The sequence below is a fragment of the Lynx canadensis genome, chromosome D2, assembly GCF_007474595.2.
Source record: "Lynx canadensis isolate LIC74 chromosome D2, mLynCan4.pri.v2, whole genome shotgun sequence".
Taxonomy (NCBI): domain Eukaryota; kingdom Metazoa; phylum Chordata; class Mammalia; order Carnivora; family Felidae; genus Lynx; species Lynx canadensis.
Window position 1 is genome coordinate 31,860,772 of NC_044313.2, and position 20,912 is coordinate 31,881,683.

Here is a 20,912-nt window from a genome sequence, read left to right on the forward strand (position 1 = left end):
CAAAGTTCATGGTCCTGAGAATAAACAAAAAAACTATTGTGGTTGCATAGAGCTGTGGACCCCATTAACACCGCCCCATGAATATTTATAGTGTGAAACTACAAAAGAACATAGAGGCCATATTGTATTTCCTAGAACTTTCTTTCCATGGGGTCCTTTCTCTGTGGGTCACTTTAATGTAAGCTTTGCTTATTTAGTTGCACACTTTAAGCCGATTAACTTTTTACTAAAAAAAAAAAAAAATACCCCTCCCTGTTTGTTTGTACATACACTCCCTTGACAAAGATTCACAGAAAACTGCTTTAAACCTGTTCAATCCCTCTGCTGGAAACTTGGAGTGAACTAAATGTGTCTCTGGGTAGGATTTCCCTGTAACTGTTCTTCCGCCTCTGGCCTTGTTTCCCGGGAGGAATTCGATGGTTATAGAATGCGTCGTATTTAGTTCCTCTGAAAATCTCGGCTTCTCTCTAGGCGACCCTTACGGAGCACTAGCGAGATCCTTCCTTCGTGGCTTGTCATTGGGATGACAAAGGGCAGGCCCTGGGTGGGTAGATACCCTCTATTTCTCAAACAGAAATTGTAGGGAAATCAAACATCAGAGCTGGAGGACCTCAGAGGCCGCAGACTCTACTGGTCTCCAGACTTCAGTGAGCATGAGTCACCTGTGTGGGGGCGGGGCATGAATTTAAAATGCACATTCCTGGGTTCTGTCTCTGGAGATTCTGATTTCATCAGGTCTGGGTTGGAGCTTGGGGATCATCACAGCAAGACACTCCTTAGACATTTGGAACCCAAGTGGTTTGTGGACCATGACTTGGGAAGCACTGAACCGGTTCAGCTGTCTCCTTGTACGGGTGAAGAAAATGCCACCAGAGGGGAAAGTTGTCTGTCCAATGTCACACACAGCATCCACGCTCCCTCTTCCTCAGTACAGCTGAAGCTTGTGGCTCCATAGTGCTTTAATCTGGGCTGTCGTGTCCTGAGATGCAGCTTTACTGTGGAACATTTGTGATGAGGTCCATACGAGGGAAGCTGATTGAAATATAAACCACCTCTCAGCACAGGCCCAAGTTGAAAGTGTAGATGTGAAGGTGAGGCCATAGCCTGGTTGGGGGAGGGGAGGGAAGAGAAGTGGAGGTAAGTACCTGTTGGAGGTCATTCTCATGGGAGAGATCAAGGTCTCCATGGGTTTTGGCGTGAGACCCAGGGTGGGGCCTGTTGCCAGGATAGACTGGGAAATAGTTGGGGGTATCCTCAAGCAATGTCAGCCCCTGCCCCCCCACCTGTCCTCCTACTCTCTGGGTGCCAGGAAACAGAGTCCTGGGGAGAGTGTGGTTGGTGACAGAGGATGACGGCAGAGTCAAAGTGGTCTCCCTCTGACTGGCTGGGCTTCTGCCTGGCTCACAGGCTTCCCAGCTCTGCGACCCCCAAACCAAGGGCCACTTAACACCCCCAGGATCCCCCCAACCAGACTTTCAGAATCTGGGGTAGGAAAGGGTGTTCGGGACCCCCTGGCCGTCCCCTCCTGCACTCTGACCCCTCCAAGCACCCTTGCGAGTAGCTCCTCTGGGAACAGAGCTGACCATGAGATCAGCCCCCACCTGGAGTCCCAATTCGAGAAACTGGGTCCTGTGCCAGGCAGTGAAGTGAGCTCCAAGTTTAGAGCCAAAAGGTCTGATTTCAAGCCCCACCCACTTCTCATAGGCTGTAAACGTGGGCTGGTCATTAACTCCCCTAGGTCTTACTTCCCCCATAACACGGGGCTGACCGGTTCTTGCCCTGCTGTCCCCTGTGACTTCAAAGAGGAGCATGCCTTCACTCACTTGTTCATTTATGCAAATGCTCTGCAGGTGCTGAGCTGGGGGCTGGGGTGAGTGGTGGGGACAACAGGTGCAGGGGACTGTAAGGGCCTGTACCAAACTGAGGGACTCCTTGTGGCCTCCCACACCATGGGTGTTCTAACCGCCCCGGGCTCTGCTCCTGGTGTCCGAGCCTTCCCTTGGTTCCTGTGACCTCACGTTCTACCTTGTTCTTGCTGTCTTTGGCGGTCCACACACATGGGTCCCCTGCGTCAACTGGGCCCCCCCACATGGGGCCCCTTCTGCCCCTGTCCTGACAGCGCCTTGCTGCTTCTCACCACAGTGCCTTTGCTTACACTGCTCCGTCGGTCACATGCCCTTTCCTCTCGTTGCCCACTCGACAGACTTCTGCTCCTCCAGTGTCACCCCCTCTGTGAGGCTTCTCCTGATTGCACCCCCACAACTACATCAGTCACTCCTCTGTAGGCCTCCCTCCCTGAGCAGTGTGGATCATTGCGAGGCAAAGATGGATGGCAGTTGAGAGTGGACTTGAGAGGTGGCCCAGGGCAGATCGCCTTACCTCCTGAGCCTGCTTTTCTCATCTGAAAAATGATGCTGTGTATTGCGTGGAGTTGCCATTGGCAGCGTTAGAGGAGCATAGGAGCTTGGCATCTGGCTGGTGCTCAAGGATGATCAATCCCTTTCTTTTCAGTGCCTTGCTCCTGGGAGAAGAACTAAAACATCAGATTTGGGAGAAAAAGAGGGCTGATCCAAGATAAAGGAGGATGCATTGGGAGGGCATGGGTTCTGTGTCACTGGAAGTGTGTGAGAAGAGGCCATTCAGGCATCAGTTGGTGGGTTGGACCCGACGACCAGTAGGGCCCCTCCTAGGCCTCAGAGTCTATAATTCCTGGAGGAATGCTGAGTGGTGCAACAGTCTCCAAAAGGTGTTCCTTAGGACAGGATTCAGTGAAAAGAGATGCCAGGGCAAACCACATTGGGAAAGGCTGCATTCTCTTTCTCTTGGAGACTCGTGATTATTTGTTAGGATTGTAAAGCCTCTGAGAAGTCCTGCGTAAGGGAAGCTGTTTAATGCAACATTTCTTATTAGAATTTAAAACTTTGGGTGGCACCTGGGTGGCTCAGTCAGTGGAGCCCCCGACTTCGGCTCAGGTCATGATTTCACAGTTTGAAGGTTTAAGCCCTGTGTCGGACTCTGTGCTGACAGAGACTGTTCTGAGACTGGAGCTTGCTTTGGATTCTGTCTCCCTCTCTCTCTGCCCCTCCCCTGCTCATGCTCTGTCCCTCTCTCCCCAAAATAAATAAAAATATAAAAAAAATTTTTTAAATGTAAAACTTTGGGAAGACTTGGCTTTGTTGGCGAGAGTTCTGACTTGGGAATCAGGGAGGCCTCAGTTAACTTAAAACATCTCTGAAGCCTCTTCCTGCTTGCATGGCCTTGACCAAATCCTAACTCCTCTCTGGGCCTTTATTTGAGGTTGATGTGTAGAATGCATTTGGCCTGGTACCTGAGACAGAGTGCCAAATGCTTCTGTTGTAGATGGGAAAAGGCAGGCAGGACAGGATGCTGTGAGACTCCTCAATGGGAGCCTTTTCCTGCAAGGCAAGGCTGGCTCATGGTCATCTTTTGCAGCCTTGAGGGTCAGGCATACACATGGGATCAGATGGGGAGCATAATATAACTTTACAGATACTCATCACAGTAGTGTGCCGGAGCTGGCTCCCACCTGTAAGCTTGTGAGAACCCATTGTATGCTCCTTTTCCCAATTCCATGTTCTGTAACTCTGAAATCAGCCAGGGTGGGAGTGTTTACACCAGGGAAATCAGCAAACGCGCCAAATCAGGGCTCTCCCCTCCCCTTAGCCAATTGTTAATCATCAACACATCACTCACTGATCATTAGAAAGTATTTCTTCGAAAGTAGTCTTTTATATTTGCAAGTTTCTTATACAAAAACTTTAAAATTGCATCTGACTACTTTAAAGATTTCTATTTTTGATTTCTGGAAAGCATTTTTCCTATTGTATTTCATGATCTATTCCTGACATAGTTACTGGCCAGAGCTTCGTAACAAAACACCACCACCTTGTGACAACTCCCTAAATTGCAGGTTGGAGTTCCAGTGGGCTCAGCCAGGAGTGGAGCAGATGGTATTTCCACCGATGGGCATTTTAGATGTTTCCTCTGGCCTCTCCATTCAAGTTCAACATTTCTGTGAAAGATTACCCTGCTTGACCTCTTCATTATAGTCAGGACAAGCCTAAGAGAGGTGCAGGGGGGCCTGTGCCCCCAGGGACATGGTTGAGTGAAGCAACCTCTGGTGCCTTGGGTTAGTGCTTCTCAGACTTTAGTGTGCACACGTTCATGGGAATCTTGTTCACATGCAGCTTCTGATTCAGCAGGTCTGGTGTGGACTCTGTGATCTCGTATTTCTGTCGAGCTCCAAGACAATAATGCTGCTGCTCGTCTGCAGATTACACTTAAGAGTAGCCAGAGTTGGTGAGGGAAACTTTCCCCAGGTGGTAGGAATCCTCAGAGAGCTTCTCTTAGGAGATGGCCATGGGCCATGTTTTGTCTTTTGGTAAGAATTCAAAAGCTGTGTGTTTTGAATGCATAGACTTAGCTCATTTGCTTCTAACTATTGTTCAGCCAACTTGTTGACTTAATTCTTAAATTTTCATATTAAAAAAATTTTTTAGTATTTATTTTTGAGAGAGAGAGACAGAGCATGAGCAGGAGAGGGACAGAGAGAGAGGGAGACACAGAGTCCGAAGCAGGCTCCAGGCTCTGAGCTGTCAGCACAGAGCCCGACGTGGGCCTCGAACTCACAAACTGCAGGATCATGTTATGGGCTGAAGTTGGATGCTTAACCGACTGAGCCATCCAGACGCCCCAATATTTTTTTTTATTTATTTGGAATCTATTTTGGTGTATAGTGTAAGGTCCTCAAATAGCTAACTCATTTGTCTATACATAATTCATAGTTTAGTCCCCCTCTTTCCACAAATTTGTGAGATTTCCTTATATATGAATTTTCTTATATAGACTAGAGATCACTTCTGGACTATGCCATGTTGCAGGGTTGTTGTAGCTTTAAAACATATTTTGATGTCTGATGAGGCCCGTCCTCCCTTAGTGCTCTTTCTTGACTGTTATCACCTAATTATGCAGATGAACTTTAATACCACCTTATCATAATAAGAAAAACATTGAGACTTTGATTGAAGCGTAATAAACCTACACATTAATTTGAAAAAAAATCGGGGCGCCTGGGTGGCGCAGTCGGTTAAGCGTCCGACTTCAGCCAGGTCACGATCTCGCGGTCCGTGAGTTCGAGCCCCGCGTCAGGCTCTGGGCTGATGGCTCGGAGCCTGGAGACTGTTTCCGATTCTGTGTCTCCCTTTCTCTCTGCCCCTCCCCGTTCATGCTCTGTCTCTCTCTGACCCAAAATAAATTTAAAAAAAAGTTGAAAAAAAAATTAAAAAAAAAAAAAAAAGAAAAAAAATCAACATAGCATGTCTTTCTTTTCATGTCAGTCACTTTTTATAGCTTTTAGTAGAATTTTACATTCTTGACATAGTATCACACTTTTGTATCAAGGTTATTTCTAGAAATGTGGTGCTCTTTGCTATTTTAAATATAATTTATTATTTTATTTATATCATTATATAAAATTTTATTTTATATTATTTATATTCATAAGATAGCCATTAGCCACATGTAGCAATTTAAATTTAAATTAATTAAAATAAAATAAAATGTAAAACTCCATTCCTCAATTACATTAGCCACATTTCAAGTGCCCAGTAACCACATGTGGTTATTGAAAAGCTCAGATATAGAACTTTTCCACCATTGCCGAAAGTTCTATTGCACAGCTGTATAGTGGTATTGTTGATCCATTGTTGATCCAGTGGTATTGTTGACCTTATGTGTTGTTACAGTATCTTATTTTATTTGGGAACACTTTTCAACTTATTCTTTTAAATTTCTAGGAAGAGCAGTTGCTTTTACCCAAACTTCTGGTTTATTTTCTGCAACAGTATTACCCTGATTCTCTTCCTAAAGATGAAAGATGAAAGATGATTCTCTTCCTAAAGATCTTCCTAAAGATGAAAGCAGGAAGGGCCAATATATCCCTGATGGTTGCTACTCCCACACTCGCCATGGCAGACATCACTAATCAATCACAGCACTCTTTGCTGTTCCCTGAACTATTGCTGTTTTTGAAACTGACATCTTCGTGCCTTGCTCTTCTCTGCTTCCTGGGATGGAATAGGATGCAGTGGCAGGAAAAGAGGTGTCTTCCCCATGTGTGCTCCCCAGAGGAGGGCCTTGATCCCACCTCCTGAGAGTAGTTCTCCAGTCATTCTCCTCCATGGCCTTCTATGGCCCCACTCAGGGAGGCCTGTCTTTTCTGTTTCATTATTCTTATTGCACTATCTGAAGACAACATCTTTTTCAGCCTACTTCCTTGCCCATAGAAGGTTGGGGGCCCAAGGATCACTAGGGGTCATTTTAAATCTCAAACAGTTGAGGTCTTTTGCAGGCCATACTAGTGGGCGTTTTGGGCACAATACTTTTCTGAAATGTGAGTTGTCTTCCTATTTGATTCAGCTCCACATGCCATAGCCACACCACAGTCATTTCCTAGACATGCCTCTCTGTCCGGCGTAATGGCTGGCACCTTGCACTTACGAGGCCTCTGTGAGGGAACCACACTTTTGGTCTCCTGTACCGAACCATGCTTCTCACACTGAAAGAATGTACTGGGCACCATCTTGACTGGCCCTCGCTATAGAGTTGAGTTCTTGTTTTGTCTCACACAAATTTCTTGAGGTATATTTACATACTGTACAATTACCCATTGTAAGTGTACAATTCAATGATTTTAGTAAGTTCATAGTTGTGCAACCATCACCATCATTAAATTATGGAACATTTCCACCACCTGGAAAAGTTCCCTCCATTTATAGTCTCATACCCATTTATAGTCTCATACCCATTTATAGTCAAGTCCCCATCCTGACCCCAACCTTAGCGATCACTTTTCTGACTCTATAAATTAGCCTTTTCTAGACATTCAGGATAAATGGAATCATCTTTTGCATCTAGCTTTTTTCACTTAGCTAGATGTTTTTGAAATTCATACATGTTGTAGCATGTGTCAATAGTTTGTTCTTCTTAATTGCTGAATAGTTTTCCATTTTATATGTATATCACTTTTTGTTGATCTGCTCCACAGGCAATAGACATTTATGTTGTTTTCAAGTTTGGAGCCATTGATGAATAAGGTTGCTATAAACATTTGAATTTATGTCTTTGTGTGGACATATGTTTTCATTTCTCTTGGGAAGTTTCCCTAGGAGTAGAATTTCTGGGTCTTTTGATAAGATTATGTTTAAGTTTTTAGGAAATTGCCAAATGATTTTTCTACAAGTAGTATACTATCTTATATTCCACCTAGCAATGGATGAGGGTTCCCATTTCTCTACACCACAAAGCTGAGTTTGAATTAGCCTTTGTTACTCAAAGGCCTTCTCAGTTTTCCTTTTATTGATGAGTAATGAGAATAGGTTGGGTCTTCCTCAATTTCTGCACTCTCCCTATTCCTTTTCATTCCACTATAAATTGCCTAATTCTCTATAAAACTCTTTTCTTTCTTATCAAATGCAGCTAATAGCAACCAAAGCATGGTATTAACATTCTGACTCTCAATCTCTCCACTTAAAGCTATGGCTTTTTTAAGCTATGGCAGTTTATCATCTGCCTTCCAAGTTAATGCAGGCAATATTTTTACCAGGTACCTCATCACTGCATAACATACATCACCTCCTTCCAGCCTTAATTAAGTTTCCTTGACATCCACTGCCTTGTGCCCAAACACAATTTATTTTTGTTACAGTAGAACACTACTTCTGATAGCAATTTCTGTATTAGTCAGGATGAAGATATTGTGCTCTAGTAACAAATAGCCCCAAATCTCAGAGACTTATAAAAATAGCAGTTTTTATCCTCCTTATTCATGCCACGTATCCATCCTGATCAGCCATATCTCTGCGCCACATCATATTTACTCTAGAACCCAGGGTGATAGAGTCACTGCATTCTGGAATGTTGCTTGTCTTTTGGTAAAAAGAAAAGAGGACATGTGAATCATGCACTAACTCTTAAAGCTTCCTCTCACATTTAATTAGTCAGAGCAGGTGAAGTGGCCAGTCCTAACATTAATGGGACAGAGACAGATAATCTTCCCCAGGGAAAGGCAGCAAATATAGTGAACAGTAGTATCATTTACCACATTATGATTTTTTTTTTTTTTAAATATCCTGGAGACTCTGGCAAAGAAAGAAACAGCTGCCTCTATGTGGTAGTTTTGCCCAGAGCTGCTCACAGCTAGAGTAAGACAGGGTGTCCTTTTAAAATACCTTATAGACCTAGGCCTTTGATCTTCATGGTGGTTGGCCCTGGCCCCGTGGCTTTGATACACAGAATTATTATATGTTATTCCTCTGTCTCTACCAGCCCCATGTGTTAGGTTCAGGGAAAGATCTGATTGGATGGACTTCATTTCTAGGGGGTGCCTGTATGGCTCAGTTGGTTAAGTGTCTGACTCTCGATTTCTGCTCAGGTCATGATCTCATGGTTCATGAGATCAAGCCCCATGTCAGGCTCACGTTAACAGCGCGGAGCCTGCTTGAGATTTTCTCTCTCTCTCTCTCTCTCTCTCTCTGCCCTTCCCCTGTTCACTCTCTCTCTCTCTCTCTCAAAATAAATAAATAAACATTAAAAAAATACTTTACAGACCTGGGCCTTTGATCTTCAAGGTGGTTGACCCCAGTCCTAGGACTTTAATACACAGAATTATTACATGTCATTCCTCTGTCTCTGCCAGCCCTATGTGTTGGGTTCAGGGAGAAATTTGATTGGATGGACTTTCATTTCTAGAGTTTTCCATTCAACGTCCAGTGTCCTCTGAAACATTCATAAATCCATTTTTTTCTTGATCTCCAGCTTAAATGGACCCATTTATGTATTTTTTTTCTTCCCAGCTGTCTTTTGGGGAGACATTGCCTTGGACGAAGAGGACCTGAAGTTATTTCATATTGACAAAGCCAGAGACTGGATCAAGCAGTCAGTAGAGGAAAGGGGACATAGCACAGGTAAGTACTGTGTCCCCTACTTCTCTTTCTCTGGGGAGAGGGGTCAGGGACTCCAGCAAGGGTAGATGTGGACCATGAGATATCAGTATCTGACCTGTCAGTCCCATGCACACCTGTTTGTGGAAAACCAGAGGGACGCTCTTTCTGCCCTAGAGGCTATGGAGCCAGAGCCTCCGATCTGCCGATCCTTGTAAGAGAACATCCATTTGCCTCTTTATCTGAAGGTTCAGACTCTACCTCAGAGGGTTCAGACTTGAGCTCAGTGTGGGTTCTCAGGACTTTGGCCTCAGGGTCCAGCACTTCCCAGACTGGAGAGAATTACTGCATGGGCTCCATTTAGGGCATGTTTGTTGATGATGCTCCTAATGCTTAGCACTGGGGGGAGATGTTTGCCCATGGGGTGCTGTGCTCTTCTTTTGCAGACAAACCAGGAAATACGATGGGGCTTCTGACGTTGGTACTCTTCTCCCTCCTTGCCTCCACCCTGGGGTGAATAGTAGGGGGACTGTGTCTTGAGTTCTCAGTCGCCCTGCCCACTGGGCTCAGATGCCTCAGCTCTGGGGAATCCCCATTCTGAAAAGCAGCAGAAGGGGAGGCTGTGCTGTGAGGCTGATGGGCCGTTGTGGCTCACGATGGCTTGCTATTTGGTGACCAGGGCTCACACGTGCCTGTTGCCAAACGACCTCTGCTACTTGCAGCCCCTCCTCCCACCCTCTTTCCTTTCTCTTGAGACTTTTTAATACTTACTGTGGTAAGAACCAAGGGGTTTACTCTCTTGACAAATTTTTAAGTGTACAAACTGTATTATAAACTATGGGCCCAGTGTGGTATGGCAGATCTTCAGAACTTACTTATCTTGTATAACTGAAGCTTTGTACCCTTTTCGGGAGGCACCTGCCATGGCCAAATGCAGTGCTGGAAAAAGAGGAGTAAGATGTGACTCCTGCCTTCGAGGAAACCATTCATGCCAGGCAGACAGGGTTTAGACTTAGACAAGCTGTCCAACATCTCCAAGGCTCAGTTTTCCTATCTGCAAAATGGGGATGAAACCGGCACTCACTCCACAGGGGGTTGGGAGGATGGAGTCCAGGGTAATGCACCAGCCTGGTGCCTGGCACATAGCAAGTTCTCAGGCAGTGGCAGATATGATCACTGAGGTGCTCCCAGTCTAGTGGGATGAGGCTGTCAGGTAAATAGATGAAGGGCGGTTCCTCACGGCAAGTGCTCTGATGAACGAAGAGCAGTGGGAAGAGACAAGAGTGAGGGGAAGAAGCCTACCCAGATGAGCCGGGAAAGGCATTGTGGGAATGGGAACTCTTGCATTATGTCTTGAAGGATGAGTATGAGTTCCTGAAGTCAAGAATTGAAAAGAGACATTTCGGGCAGTGGGGAAGCCATGTGGGGAGTATGAGAGGGCTTATCTCTACTCTGGGAACAGCAGTAAGGTGTGAGTCCCTGAAGGGTGGCTCTTTGGGTTAGGCTGTGGTAGACAGATGCGCCTGGAAAGGGTGGCCAGGGTAAATGGTGAGGATGCCTGTCAGAGGGGTGGGTAGAAATGTGCCCAGAGTAAGGGGGCAACTCCCATGGCTCAAATATGAGCAACTACTGGGACTGGCCAAGTCCAAGCTCCTGCCAGGGGCTGGGGGAGGAGGGGACCCAGGCTCCCCATCTGTTTGAATTTTAAATGGACTTTTACAAACCAAATTATTTTTCACACCAATATACACAACCTTAATCGGGCTCTCACAAAAGGAAGCATCTCCATAATTCTACCACTGCAACTAACCAGTTCTTACCTGGAGGCCTAGAGAAGTTGACCTCATTGTTATCTCTGTGTGGTTAAAATTTTTTAAACTTCTTTTTGCAATATTGCTTAAAAATAGTAAATTCACATGTCTCAAATACACAGGATTGTGAACTTTTACATATGTCCACATAAACGCCACCCAGACCAAGGCATGGAACATTTCCAGAACCATGGACGCTCCCTCATGCCCCCTCCCAGTCAGTACCCATCCCACTCTCCTGGCCTCTGTCACACGGACTTATTGTACCTGCATAAATAGAGTCACACAGCATGCGTTGTTTGTGTCTGTCTTATTTCACTCAGCTTTTTGACCTTGTTGCGTGAAGCAGTTTGTCTCTCGTTGTTGCGTGTGGTATTCTCTTGTGTGACCGAATGCTAGTGAAGTCATCCTTCTGTTGACAGGCATTTAGACAGGTCACAGTTTTGGGCTGTGATCCGTAAAGCTGCTGCTGACATTCTTAGACATATGTTAGGATGGACGCAAGCACTGGTACCCACGAGGCAAGCACGAGTGGGATTGCTGGGTCTCGTGGTACGTTAGCTTTAGTAGATACCGTCTGTTTTCCAAAGTGCTTGCACCAATGCACACTCTGTGTGGTACATACTGACTTGGAAAGTAGGAGCGGTGACCATGCAAGATCCAGGAGGACCCTGGAGCTGGAGCTGTTTGGCTTGGGGACCCTTCTCACACACTCTGGGCCAGCACAGCAGTTACTTGATGCTTGTCCACGAACACAAATGCTCAGGGTCACCCCTATCAGTGATCCTGTGTGGTCCTGGGGGGACCTGCCATGGCACAGTGTGGGGGTCCAGCCTTGGCAGATGTGAGTGGGAGACCCCAGAGAGAGTCCGGGAGTGGCCAGCCACCATGTGGGCCAGCTCCTGGAGAGTTGCCTGCCTGGAAGGTTGCCTACGGTGCTCAGTGCAGGGAAGCCTGGAAGCCCTGCCTTCACCTCTCTCACAGCACTCCCCAAGGCCAGCATGGTCAGCCTCCTGGTCTAAGAACTTGGATCTTCTCTTTTCCTTCTTCCCTGTGAACTCAGAGAAGTAGAGTCCACATCAAATTTGCCTTCAGATCCCTCGAAGGTGGCCCAGTCCCTTGTACCTAGAAGGCACTGGTCAACATGGGTGAGGGAGGAAGAAGGAAGAGGCCTGTGGAGATCAGCAGATCCTGGAACCATCTCCTAGGGGCTTAGACGATCAAGAGCTCCAATAGGGCTTTGCTTCCAGACAGATGGTTAAAGCACCGACTACAGTCATGGGCTTTGGGGTCAGACCATCTGGGCTTGGATTTTTGAGCTGGGTCTCAGTTTCTTCATCTATAAAATAGGAATAGTAATGCTGCAAGGACAAAAAGAATATGTATGAAGTGCTTAGCACAGTGCCTGGCTAATAATAAGAGCTCAATAAATATCAAATCTGCCACCTCTTCATTATTAGTAGTAATAGTATTCACAGAAAGCCCACTGACCTGGAGGGTGTAGGGCTAAAATAGAGAGTGGGGAAACTTTGCAATGTACCGGAGGGAACTTTGGCAGCTTGGGTTTGAGGCCTTTGAAACATGTACCTACCTAGTGTTTCCTCCTTCCCGAGCTTGGAATTTTTTTTTTTTTCTGTGTGTTTTTATGGGAAAGTGATTTTTATCCTGATCACTTTTCTCTGCGGGCCAATAGTACTTTGCAACTATCTAGAATAGTTGTTTTATTTTCAGAATGGGAATACTTTTTATTGTTTTTGCTGATTAAACCAATACTGCCAGTTGTTTGGGAAAAAAAAAAAAGTCCAATAGCTCAAAATTATAGAAAATAGAAAGTAAAAATCTCCTGTTCTCTCAGCTCCAGGGATCTGTGCTGTTATCAGTTTGCTGGATTACCTCCAGCCTTGCCAGGCTCAGGCCATGTGCATATAGGTATTTTTAAAACATAGAAAGGATTTTTCTCAACACCGTCTTGTGCAGCCTGTGTATTTCATTTAACACCACCTCATAGACATCTTTTCATGCGGTACATTGTGGTCTAATCACATTTAATGTGCAACTCTGCCACAATTCATCAAGCTAATCCTGTACAGATGGGCATGAAGATTGTTTCCCTCTTTTTTCTGGTAATTTTTTCCTATTAGAAACAATGAGGCTGTGAACAACTTTGTGCATAGATCCTTAAACATTTGCTTTGATTAAAAAACTAACTAAATAAAAAAGAACCACACTTTCACTCCGTCTTCCTGCTTCCAAATGTGCAAAAGATGTATTCTTAGATTTAGGTTATTTCATTTCCAAGCTTTGGTTAGTGTTCCTGTGTTTTAGGGGAGGGAAGGAGTTTTGAGGGGAGGGGGTGCTGAATCCCTGGAGGGGATCAGAGCAGGGAGGGTTCAGAACCTTGCAGTGTAACCCCAGAAGGCTTCTTTCCCTGGTTCATCCTGTGAGTTTGGAGCTGTTCTCTTGGCTACAGGATGAAACCGTATCTTTGCCCTAGAAGTGACCAAGTTGGCCTCATTCTCTAGATGTTCCCAGTGTCCTAAATTCAGTGAGTGGCAGAACCGGGGTCGGAACCAGGCTTCCCAACTCCCAGGCCAGGGAGTCCTCCCCTGTACCTCCAGGCGTCCTCCCCTGCACCCAGCTGTCGGCCGTGTTGCCAGTCAGAAGGAACAGAGAGCAGCAGAGGTGCGTGTAATCAATCATTCCTTTGCCATCACTTGGAAGGTAGGCTGGAGCCTCTATGGGCCAAAGGGTGAGCAAAGACCTTGTGCCTGGGTTGGTTTAGGAGCCCAATGAGAGTGCTGCACTGGCCACAGAAGAGAGCTGCTGAGGACCCTTGGACCCCCAGCTGGGAGCCCCCTCGCTGTTTGCTTAAAGCAGTCAGTCTCCCTGCCTCTAGTCCCTCCTTCCCCATCCTGCTTCCAGGTGATCTTCCTGGCCCTGACCTTGCAACCACCAAACAAGGGTCCCCCAAACTCATGTCTACGTGGAATCTCAGAATGTGACCTTATTTGGAAACAGAGGACTTGCAGACGTAATTAATTAAGGGTCTTGGGATGAGAGCTAAATGCAGTGACTGGCGTCTTTATAAGAGGAGGGGAGCATACAGACACAGAGGAGGCCGTGTGAAGAGGACCACAGAGACCGGAGTGAAGCATCTACAGGCCAGGGAGCACCACAGAGCTGTCACCCGTTAGCTAGAGGCGAGGCAGGATTCTTCCCTAGAGCCTGCAGAGGGAGCATGGCTCGGCCAACACCTTGACTTCAGGCTTCTAGCCTCCGGGACTGGGAGGGAATGGATTTCTGCTGTCTTAAGCCACACACTTTGTGGTAGTTTGTTATAGCAGTCCCAGGAAATTAACACAACTTCGTGGCTCCCTGTCACCCAGCAGAAACATTCCTTAGTCTGACCTTCGTCTGGGCCCTCCACACTCTGTCTACCACCTGTGTATCCAGCCCCCTTCCCTCTCCTTGTCCTCCAGCCAAACATAATGACATTGTCTGCACAAGCCCCCGGTTTCCCTCCTTTCAGCCTTCTGTCCCAGCTATGCCCTCTACCCCACGTCCCCATTCTGCAGAGAAAGAAAGGAAGGCCCCGAGAAAGCCAGTGACTCCTCCAGGGCCCTCCAACTGGTGTGCTTTCGTGACTCGGCATGGCCGCCAGTTTGGGAGGCCACCTGGGTTGACAGTGCTGTTAAAATCAGCCCGTGTTGTGCTTGGGATTGAAAGAGTTCTATTTTCTCGCCGTTTTCAGACAGGCCCCTGCCTCTGCCACGGGAGCTGCCGGAGGAAGCGGCAGCAGCATCTTGGATGTGTGCGGGGCAAGGAGGCAAGAGTGCATTCTGCAGGGAGAGAAAGTCCTTCTGTGTGCATTTCATTTGCAGAAAGAAGAATGGGAGCTCTGAGCAGGCATGGGCCAAGCTGTTCCATGAATGGGACCCTTGAATTAACATTGCAGAGTTTCCTAAAGCTGCTAATCGGATTAGCTGTGTACTGAAGGAAGTACTTAGCGGGACACACACACTCTCCGGCCCTCCTGCATCTTCTTCCATGTGATGGTGCAAGCCTGATGGCCCCGTTTCTGAGTTCTGAGACAACTCTTCTGCTAACCACACAAGGTGGAGGGCAGTGTGGTCGATGTTTTGGACTTTTATTTGTTTGTATCTTCCCAGGGAGCCAGTGTTGCGCATTCTCATCTTCGCAAATATCTGGGAACCTGGAGAGGAAGTATCGCCTTGCATTATCTCCATCCGGATAGTGGATCTGATTTCTTGGTCTTTGTAAGGAGGACTCGGAAAGGGGAAATGGTTGTGATGACTTATTGGCTCTGATGGAAGCTGATGTTCCCGCCTTGTCTATTCTGAGCCACTGGGCCATGTCCAGCTCTATTTAAGAAACCATCCTTCCTCTAAATCCTCGGTTCCTAAACCCCTGCCATCTGTGTGAGTGTCTGCATGAGCCCAGCAGTTTGAGCCCCTGACTTCAAAAGAATGAAACAGCAGGAGTGAAACATGGGTTTGGATAACTTGCCTCCCCTCTCTGGGCCTCCTCTCTGAACCCTGAGGGCCCACCCACCTGGCAGACCCTTCAGCTCCTAGACTTAGTGGTACATGTTACTGTACCGTAGATTTAAACTCTGGTGTTTCAGGCCAGAGAAAAGAGGGGGTGCAAAGGCCATTGGGCATCGAGGGGCACAATTAGGCATCCAAGGCTAATGCATACCCATGAGATGCCCACATGTACTCTGAGGCTTTCTGGGCTCATAGAGTTTCTGGGTTCATAGGGTTTCTTTCTCTCCTTGCCTTCCAAGGTTTGAAGCTCTCAAAGGAGACCCAACATGTCTCTACTCCCAACACATTTTTAGCTTCGAGGCTCTTGAGAGAGCTTGTGGGTGGGGTTGTTTTAAGCAGCCCCATCGAGAGGCTGTGATTTTCAGCCTCCATTCCTGTGGAGACATTTCCTAAACTTTGTAGACATGGCTTCACCATCTCATTGATTTCCTTTATTGGAGGTGGGAGTGTCCAGATAAGAAGTGGGGCAGTGGGTGGCTCCCTGTGACATCTTGTAGAGGAGACAATATTCTGAGTAATGGATGAATGCCAGGTTAAACTCTTGCTGGGGCAGTGAATTGGATTCAAGTCTGTCTCCTAGCATCGTGCAATGCCAAATGCTGTCTTAGCAAAATCTGGTGGCCTCTGCTCCTGATGCCACTACTGACTTAGAAAGCTGAAGAGGGACAAGAGGCTGTCAGGGAGCAATCTTTTTTTTATTATTTTTTTATTTTTTTAATTTACATCCAAATTAGTTAGCATCTAGTGCACCAATGATTTCAGGAGTAGATTCCTTAGTGCCCCTTACCCATTTAGCCCATCCCCTTCCCACAACCCCTCCAGTAACCCTCAGTTTGTTCTCCATATTTATGAGTCTCTTATGTTTTGTCCCCCTCCCTGTTTTTATATTATTTTTGTTTCCCTTCCTTTATGTTCGTCTGTTTTGTCTCTTAAAGTCCTCATATGAGTGAAGTCATATGATATTTGTTTCTCTGACTAATTTCACTTAGCATAATACCCTCCAGTTCCACCCACGTAGATGCAAATGGCAAGATTTCATTCTTTTTGATTGCCGAGTAATACTCCATTGTATGTGTATACCACATCTTCTTTATCCATTCATCCGTCGATGGTCATTTGGGCTCTTTCCATACTTTGGCTATTGTTGATAGTGCTGCTTTAAACACGGGGGTGCATGTGTCCCTTTGAAACAGCACACCTGTATCCCTTGGATAAATGCCTAGGAGTGCAATTGCTGGGTTGTAGGATAGCTCTATTTTGAATTTTTTGAGGAGCCTCCATCCTGTTTTCCAGAGTGGCTGCACCAGCTTGCATTGCCACCAACAATGCAAAAGAGATCCTCTTTCTCCGCATCCTCACCAACATCTGTTGTTGCCTGAGTTGTTAATGTTAGCCATTCTGACAGGTGCAAGGTGATATCTCATTGTGGTTTTGATTTATATTTCTGTCAGAGAGCAATCTACTCATCATCTCCACCGTCTCCTCCAGAGCTTTGAAGGAAGGAGTGCCCAGAGAATAAGGTCTTGGTGACTTCTTTTCTCTAAGTAAATTGTACTTGACATTTTTGGGGTTCATAGACCTCTTTGAGAGTCTGATGAATATTATGAGCACTTCTCTGAGAAAAAAGGACACGCACGCACACACACAATTTTGCTTGGAATTTCAAGAGATTTAACTACTCCATGGATCCCAAGTTATGAAGCTCTTGTCCATGGTCTCCCTTTTCTGAGTGCTTCCGCACTCTTGGAAAGGTTCTCCTCATGTGGACACCCAGGCCCTGGCAGGACTGCAGTGCAGAGAGGCTTGGATGATGGAGTCAGGCAGGCCTGGGTTTGCCTCTCTGGCTCCATATTGATTAGCTGGGGAATTTAGGGTGACTCGTTCCCTATATGTAAAACAGGATATTAATGCCTGTCTTGCAGGGGCGTTGAGAAGTGGGATAGGTAAAGCATTTATGCCAGGGTCTGACACCTGGGAAGCACCTGATAAATAATAGCTGCCATGGCCACACCTGTGCTGGCTCCTCTGTCTTCTCTTCTCTCTGGCCCACCTCTTTGTCTCAGACTCCACACTGCCAAATGCCCTAAATTCTTTTTTGTTGCTGTGCGTACTCCGCAGCACCTCCCTGGGGTCTCTGGAGCTGGGCCAGCACCACTGTGATCTGAGCAGGTCCTTGGGTTTAGACCCTACCCACCCAATTCCCTAGCCTTCCCTGGTCGTTCTGAGTCAAACTCCAGGATCATGAAGTTAGCCAGAGAGAGATCTGAAAATGGATTAGGTGCTGATTCTTCTCTAAGAACAACAAAAAGAATAATACTAGCTAGCATTTGCTGTTGGCCGAGTAGGTCTCACATACTTTAAATACGTGATCTCACTTAACCTTCACACAACACTTCTATATGGTGGGTACTGTTGCCAAAGATATAAAAGGTAATGTTCAGAGGTATGTAATGAACACAACCAATTACAGGCAGAGCCAAGATTGGGTCTTAACTCTGATGTCAAAGGCCCTACTTTTGGCCTCTATGCTCCATTGCTTCTAGAAATAGCTGCTGGCATCAGCATCACTGCCGACACTGTCCCCTTGAGTTAGGGAGACTTGGTCTCCCCATCACCTCCCTTGAGAGGTGATGAAGAAAGATGTGGAAGAGTTCCACGCGCTTAGGGAGCTACACCTCATCATGCCCTCTGTTGACTCAGGTCGCATTCAGTGTGTGCCTTGCTGCATCCCCCAGCCTATTGCAGCCGTGACTTGTCTTTGGTCTTGGCTCATCCTTTTTCGTTCCAGCATCAGGCTAGACACATGAAAGATGCCAGACAAACACTTATGGTCTGTGGATGGGGCTATGAGCCTCAGGAGTGCTTGGTGGCCTCCGTTCTTTCCTGCTCCTCTGCTCCCCCCAAGAGGCCAGTTGGGGTTAGGACTGTTTGCTTGAATGCAGGATGCCTCAGACTCCAGCTGGGAGTGGGGACCAACAATGAAAGAAATGCTTAGGGGGTGGCACCCTCGGGCTGAGCGAGCCCTGATCACCTTGCAGGAAATGTCTGAAAAAGGCATCCTTTAGCCAAGTGGTCAATAGGTTATCTTTCCCGGGCCCTTCACATAGATTCCCAGATGGAAAATGCAGTCCTTAGGTCTTTGCCATGCCAGAGAGGGAGTGCCAGCATTCCTACTCACTCCTCCAGGGCTCCTTTCATCCTTTCTTCCCCCAGACCTGCAGCCCCCACCCCAGCTGACTGCTCCAATCATCTCTGCCCTCCTATGAGAATTCTTCTTGGCTCCCGTGGTGGAGACCTTGATCTTTACTTGCTGAACTCCTGTTCTGGCATGTGTCTGCTTCACAGCTCTGCTGACCCTTTGACACCAACTGTCCCTCCCTCTTTCCTTCCTTCAGATAACAGATGTTAATCGGGTCCTCTTCTGTGCTCAGCACCAAGGATACAGCAGTACCCACTTTCTATCTTGCCATTTAAGAGATGGAGTTTTAGTGATGGATGTGATTATGGTCATGATTTGGAGTGTGGGAGGAATGGGGCAGCCTGGAGGGCAGTACCTGGGATCAAAAGCCCCTGCTGGTATGGGGCGGCCACCAACCTCCCAGAGGAGGTGTGGTCCAGTAGGCAGAACCCCCACCTAGAGGGAAGGCCCCAGATGACAGTTGTCATCCAGGCAGGAGTTGGTGTTGGGGGTCCAGCCTGGAGCACAGGGCCTGCCAGGGGGCAGAGCAGGGCCATTGGGTGGGCCAGGGTAGAGACCAAGGCAAATAGCATTGGAGGGACCTTTAGTAGAACTCATGGGGAGTTACAGTTTTATGCTGTGAGCTCAAGAGAACAAGGCAAGGACCCCTGAACCTTCTGGGGTGTGGGTGTTAGGGAGGGCCTATAAGCTGGAGACTTGGCATGAAGACACGGGTCAGAAATTAGGCAGGAGCACACAGATCCAAACTGGGTCAAAGGTGAAGTGCTGTGGAGACCCTCCCGTGTTGAGTCTATACTCCCTATATCTCCCCAACCTAGGACCGGACTGGCCACAGCATTGGGGCAGGCTCAGCCCGCAGACCGCAGCTGGAAGCCGGTAGGGGAGAAGGACAGTGGGGCGGGAACTGGACAAGGCCTGGCAGCTATTCTGCCCATAAACTCTTCAATTTAGGAAGATGATTTGAGATGATAAAGAGGCATCTGATAAAATGCACATCTGTTCTTTGGGAAGGAAAAAAGAATGCAACATAAGGATTCTATCATCTCATTCCCTGGGGCCTCGTTCAGAGGCTGACTTATACCTTGGATTGAAGCCAGAGTTCACTGTGAACTTGAAGTGTTAGGAAAAGTAAATTCACCTTTAGGTTGATTTTTGTTATGACTGCATTTCTCAGAATTTGGGGAAACTGGGCTGGGAGTCCGCGTGGAGCCTGAGCTGGGTGAGTGAGGGGTGGTGAGCACCCTCAGGCATTCATCCAGGGAGCTGTAATCCTGGGCCCCTCGTGGACCTCGAATCCGGGAGCCTGAGTCAAAATTGGGAGATAAGCTTGAGAAGCCAGGACAGACAGGATTTAGAACGTGGCATTGTAGGCAAAGTTCTCTCCGTTTCAACATACAGAATCCCATTCAAGATAGCTCAAGTGAAGAATTTACTTAAGAATATATTCTCTGGGCCACCTACACACAGAAGCTGGGGAGAGCCGGCCTCTTGGGGACTGGACTGGGAATTGGAGAGAGAGGAGCAAAGCTGGCTTCTCTTCTCAGGGATCATAAAATATCTCATTTTTGCTTTTGCCTCTTCTTGCACCTGACGCATCATGGCATGGCCACCATGCCTGAGTTCCCATCATGATCCTCAACTCAAGTGTCCCCTGCTGGGTGCCCGCAGTACCTCCCTAGGTAGGGGTACTGTGGAAATCCTAAGCATGGAAGGAATCTCCCAGGGAGAGAGTATAACATGAGTTGACCACGGGTCTGACAACAGAACCCCAGGGAGGTAAGAGGAGGAGACATAGTTATGATGGAGGCAGGTGGCAGGTCTGTGTCTGTGGCTCCAGAGAAGAATGAGTGATGGAGCAGCCTTCGGTTTGAAGAGCTGATTGGTGAGTGAAGACCCCCCAAGCATGGAGGTGTGGAAGCAGTCCCTTTCAGGTTAACTTGGTCTTGGGGCCAAGCCTGGGGACCTCACACCCACTTTGCCATTTCTGTTATTTCCATGGGAAAATACTTTATGAGTTCCCATCAGCCATCTTAATACATGGAATTTGGGAACACAGTCTCCTGAGAGCCAGGGACTGACTGCCTGTGTCAGATGAGGACCCAGTCGTTGCCTCCCAGTTTTGGCCGACAGAAAGATAATGCCTTACCTCTCAGGTTTTTCTTAGTCTGATTCCACTTTCACTGCCCTTTAACTGTGTATGTTTTCGTTTGTATTTATTGAATGTAATTCTCTGTTTCCTGTTTTTAACTTAAATGTTAGTTGATCTCTAAGGCAGAATGAAATGAAATAAACCATACTTAAAGCAATCTTACCTATGCTGCCTTCCAGTCAATTGTTCTAATATCAGTGGCCTAGATAGCAAAAATACTCCTCA

At 47.0% G+C, this 20,912-nt stretch overlaps 1 protein-coding gene across 1 annotated transcript in view; it reads left to right on the forward strand.

Annotated features, from left to right (window-relative positions):
- The window catches only part of TLL2 (tolloid like 2), a 121,381-nt gene that overhangs the window by 16,660 nt on the left and 83,809 nt on the right, over positions 1–20,912 (forward strand). The window contains exon 2 of the mRNA XM_030334990.1: positions 8,874–8,984. Within this exon, the coding sequence (XP_030190850.1) occupies positions 8,874–8,984 (111 nt within the window). The remainder of the gene's footprint in view (positions 1–8,873; positions 8,985–20,912) is intronic.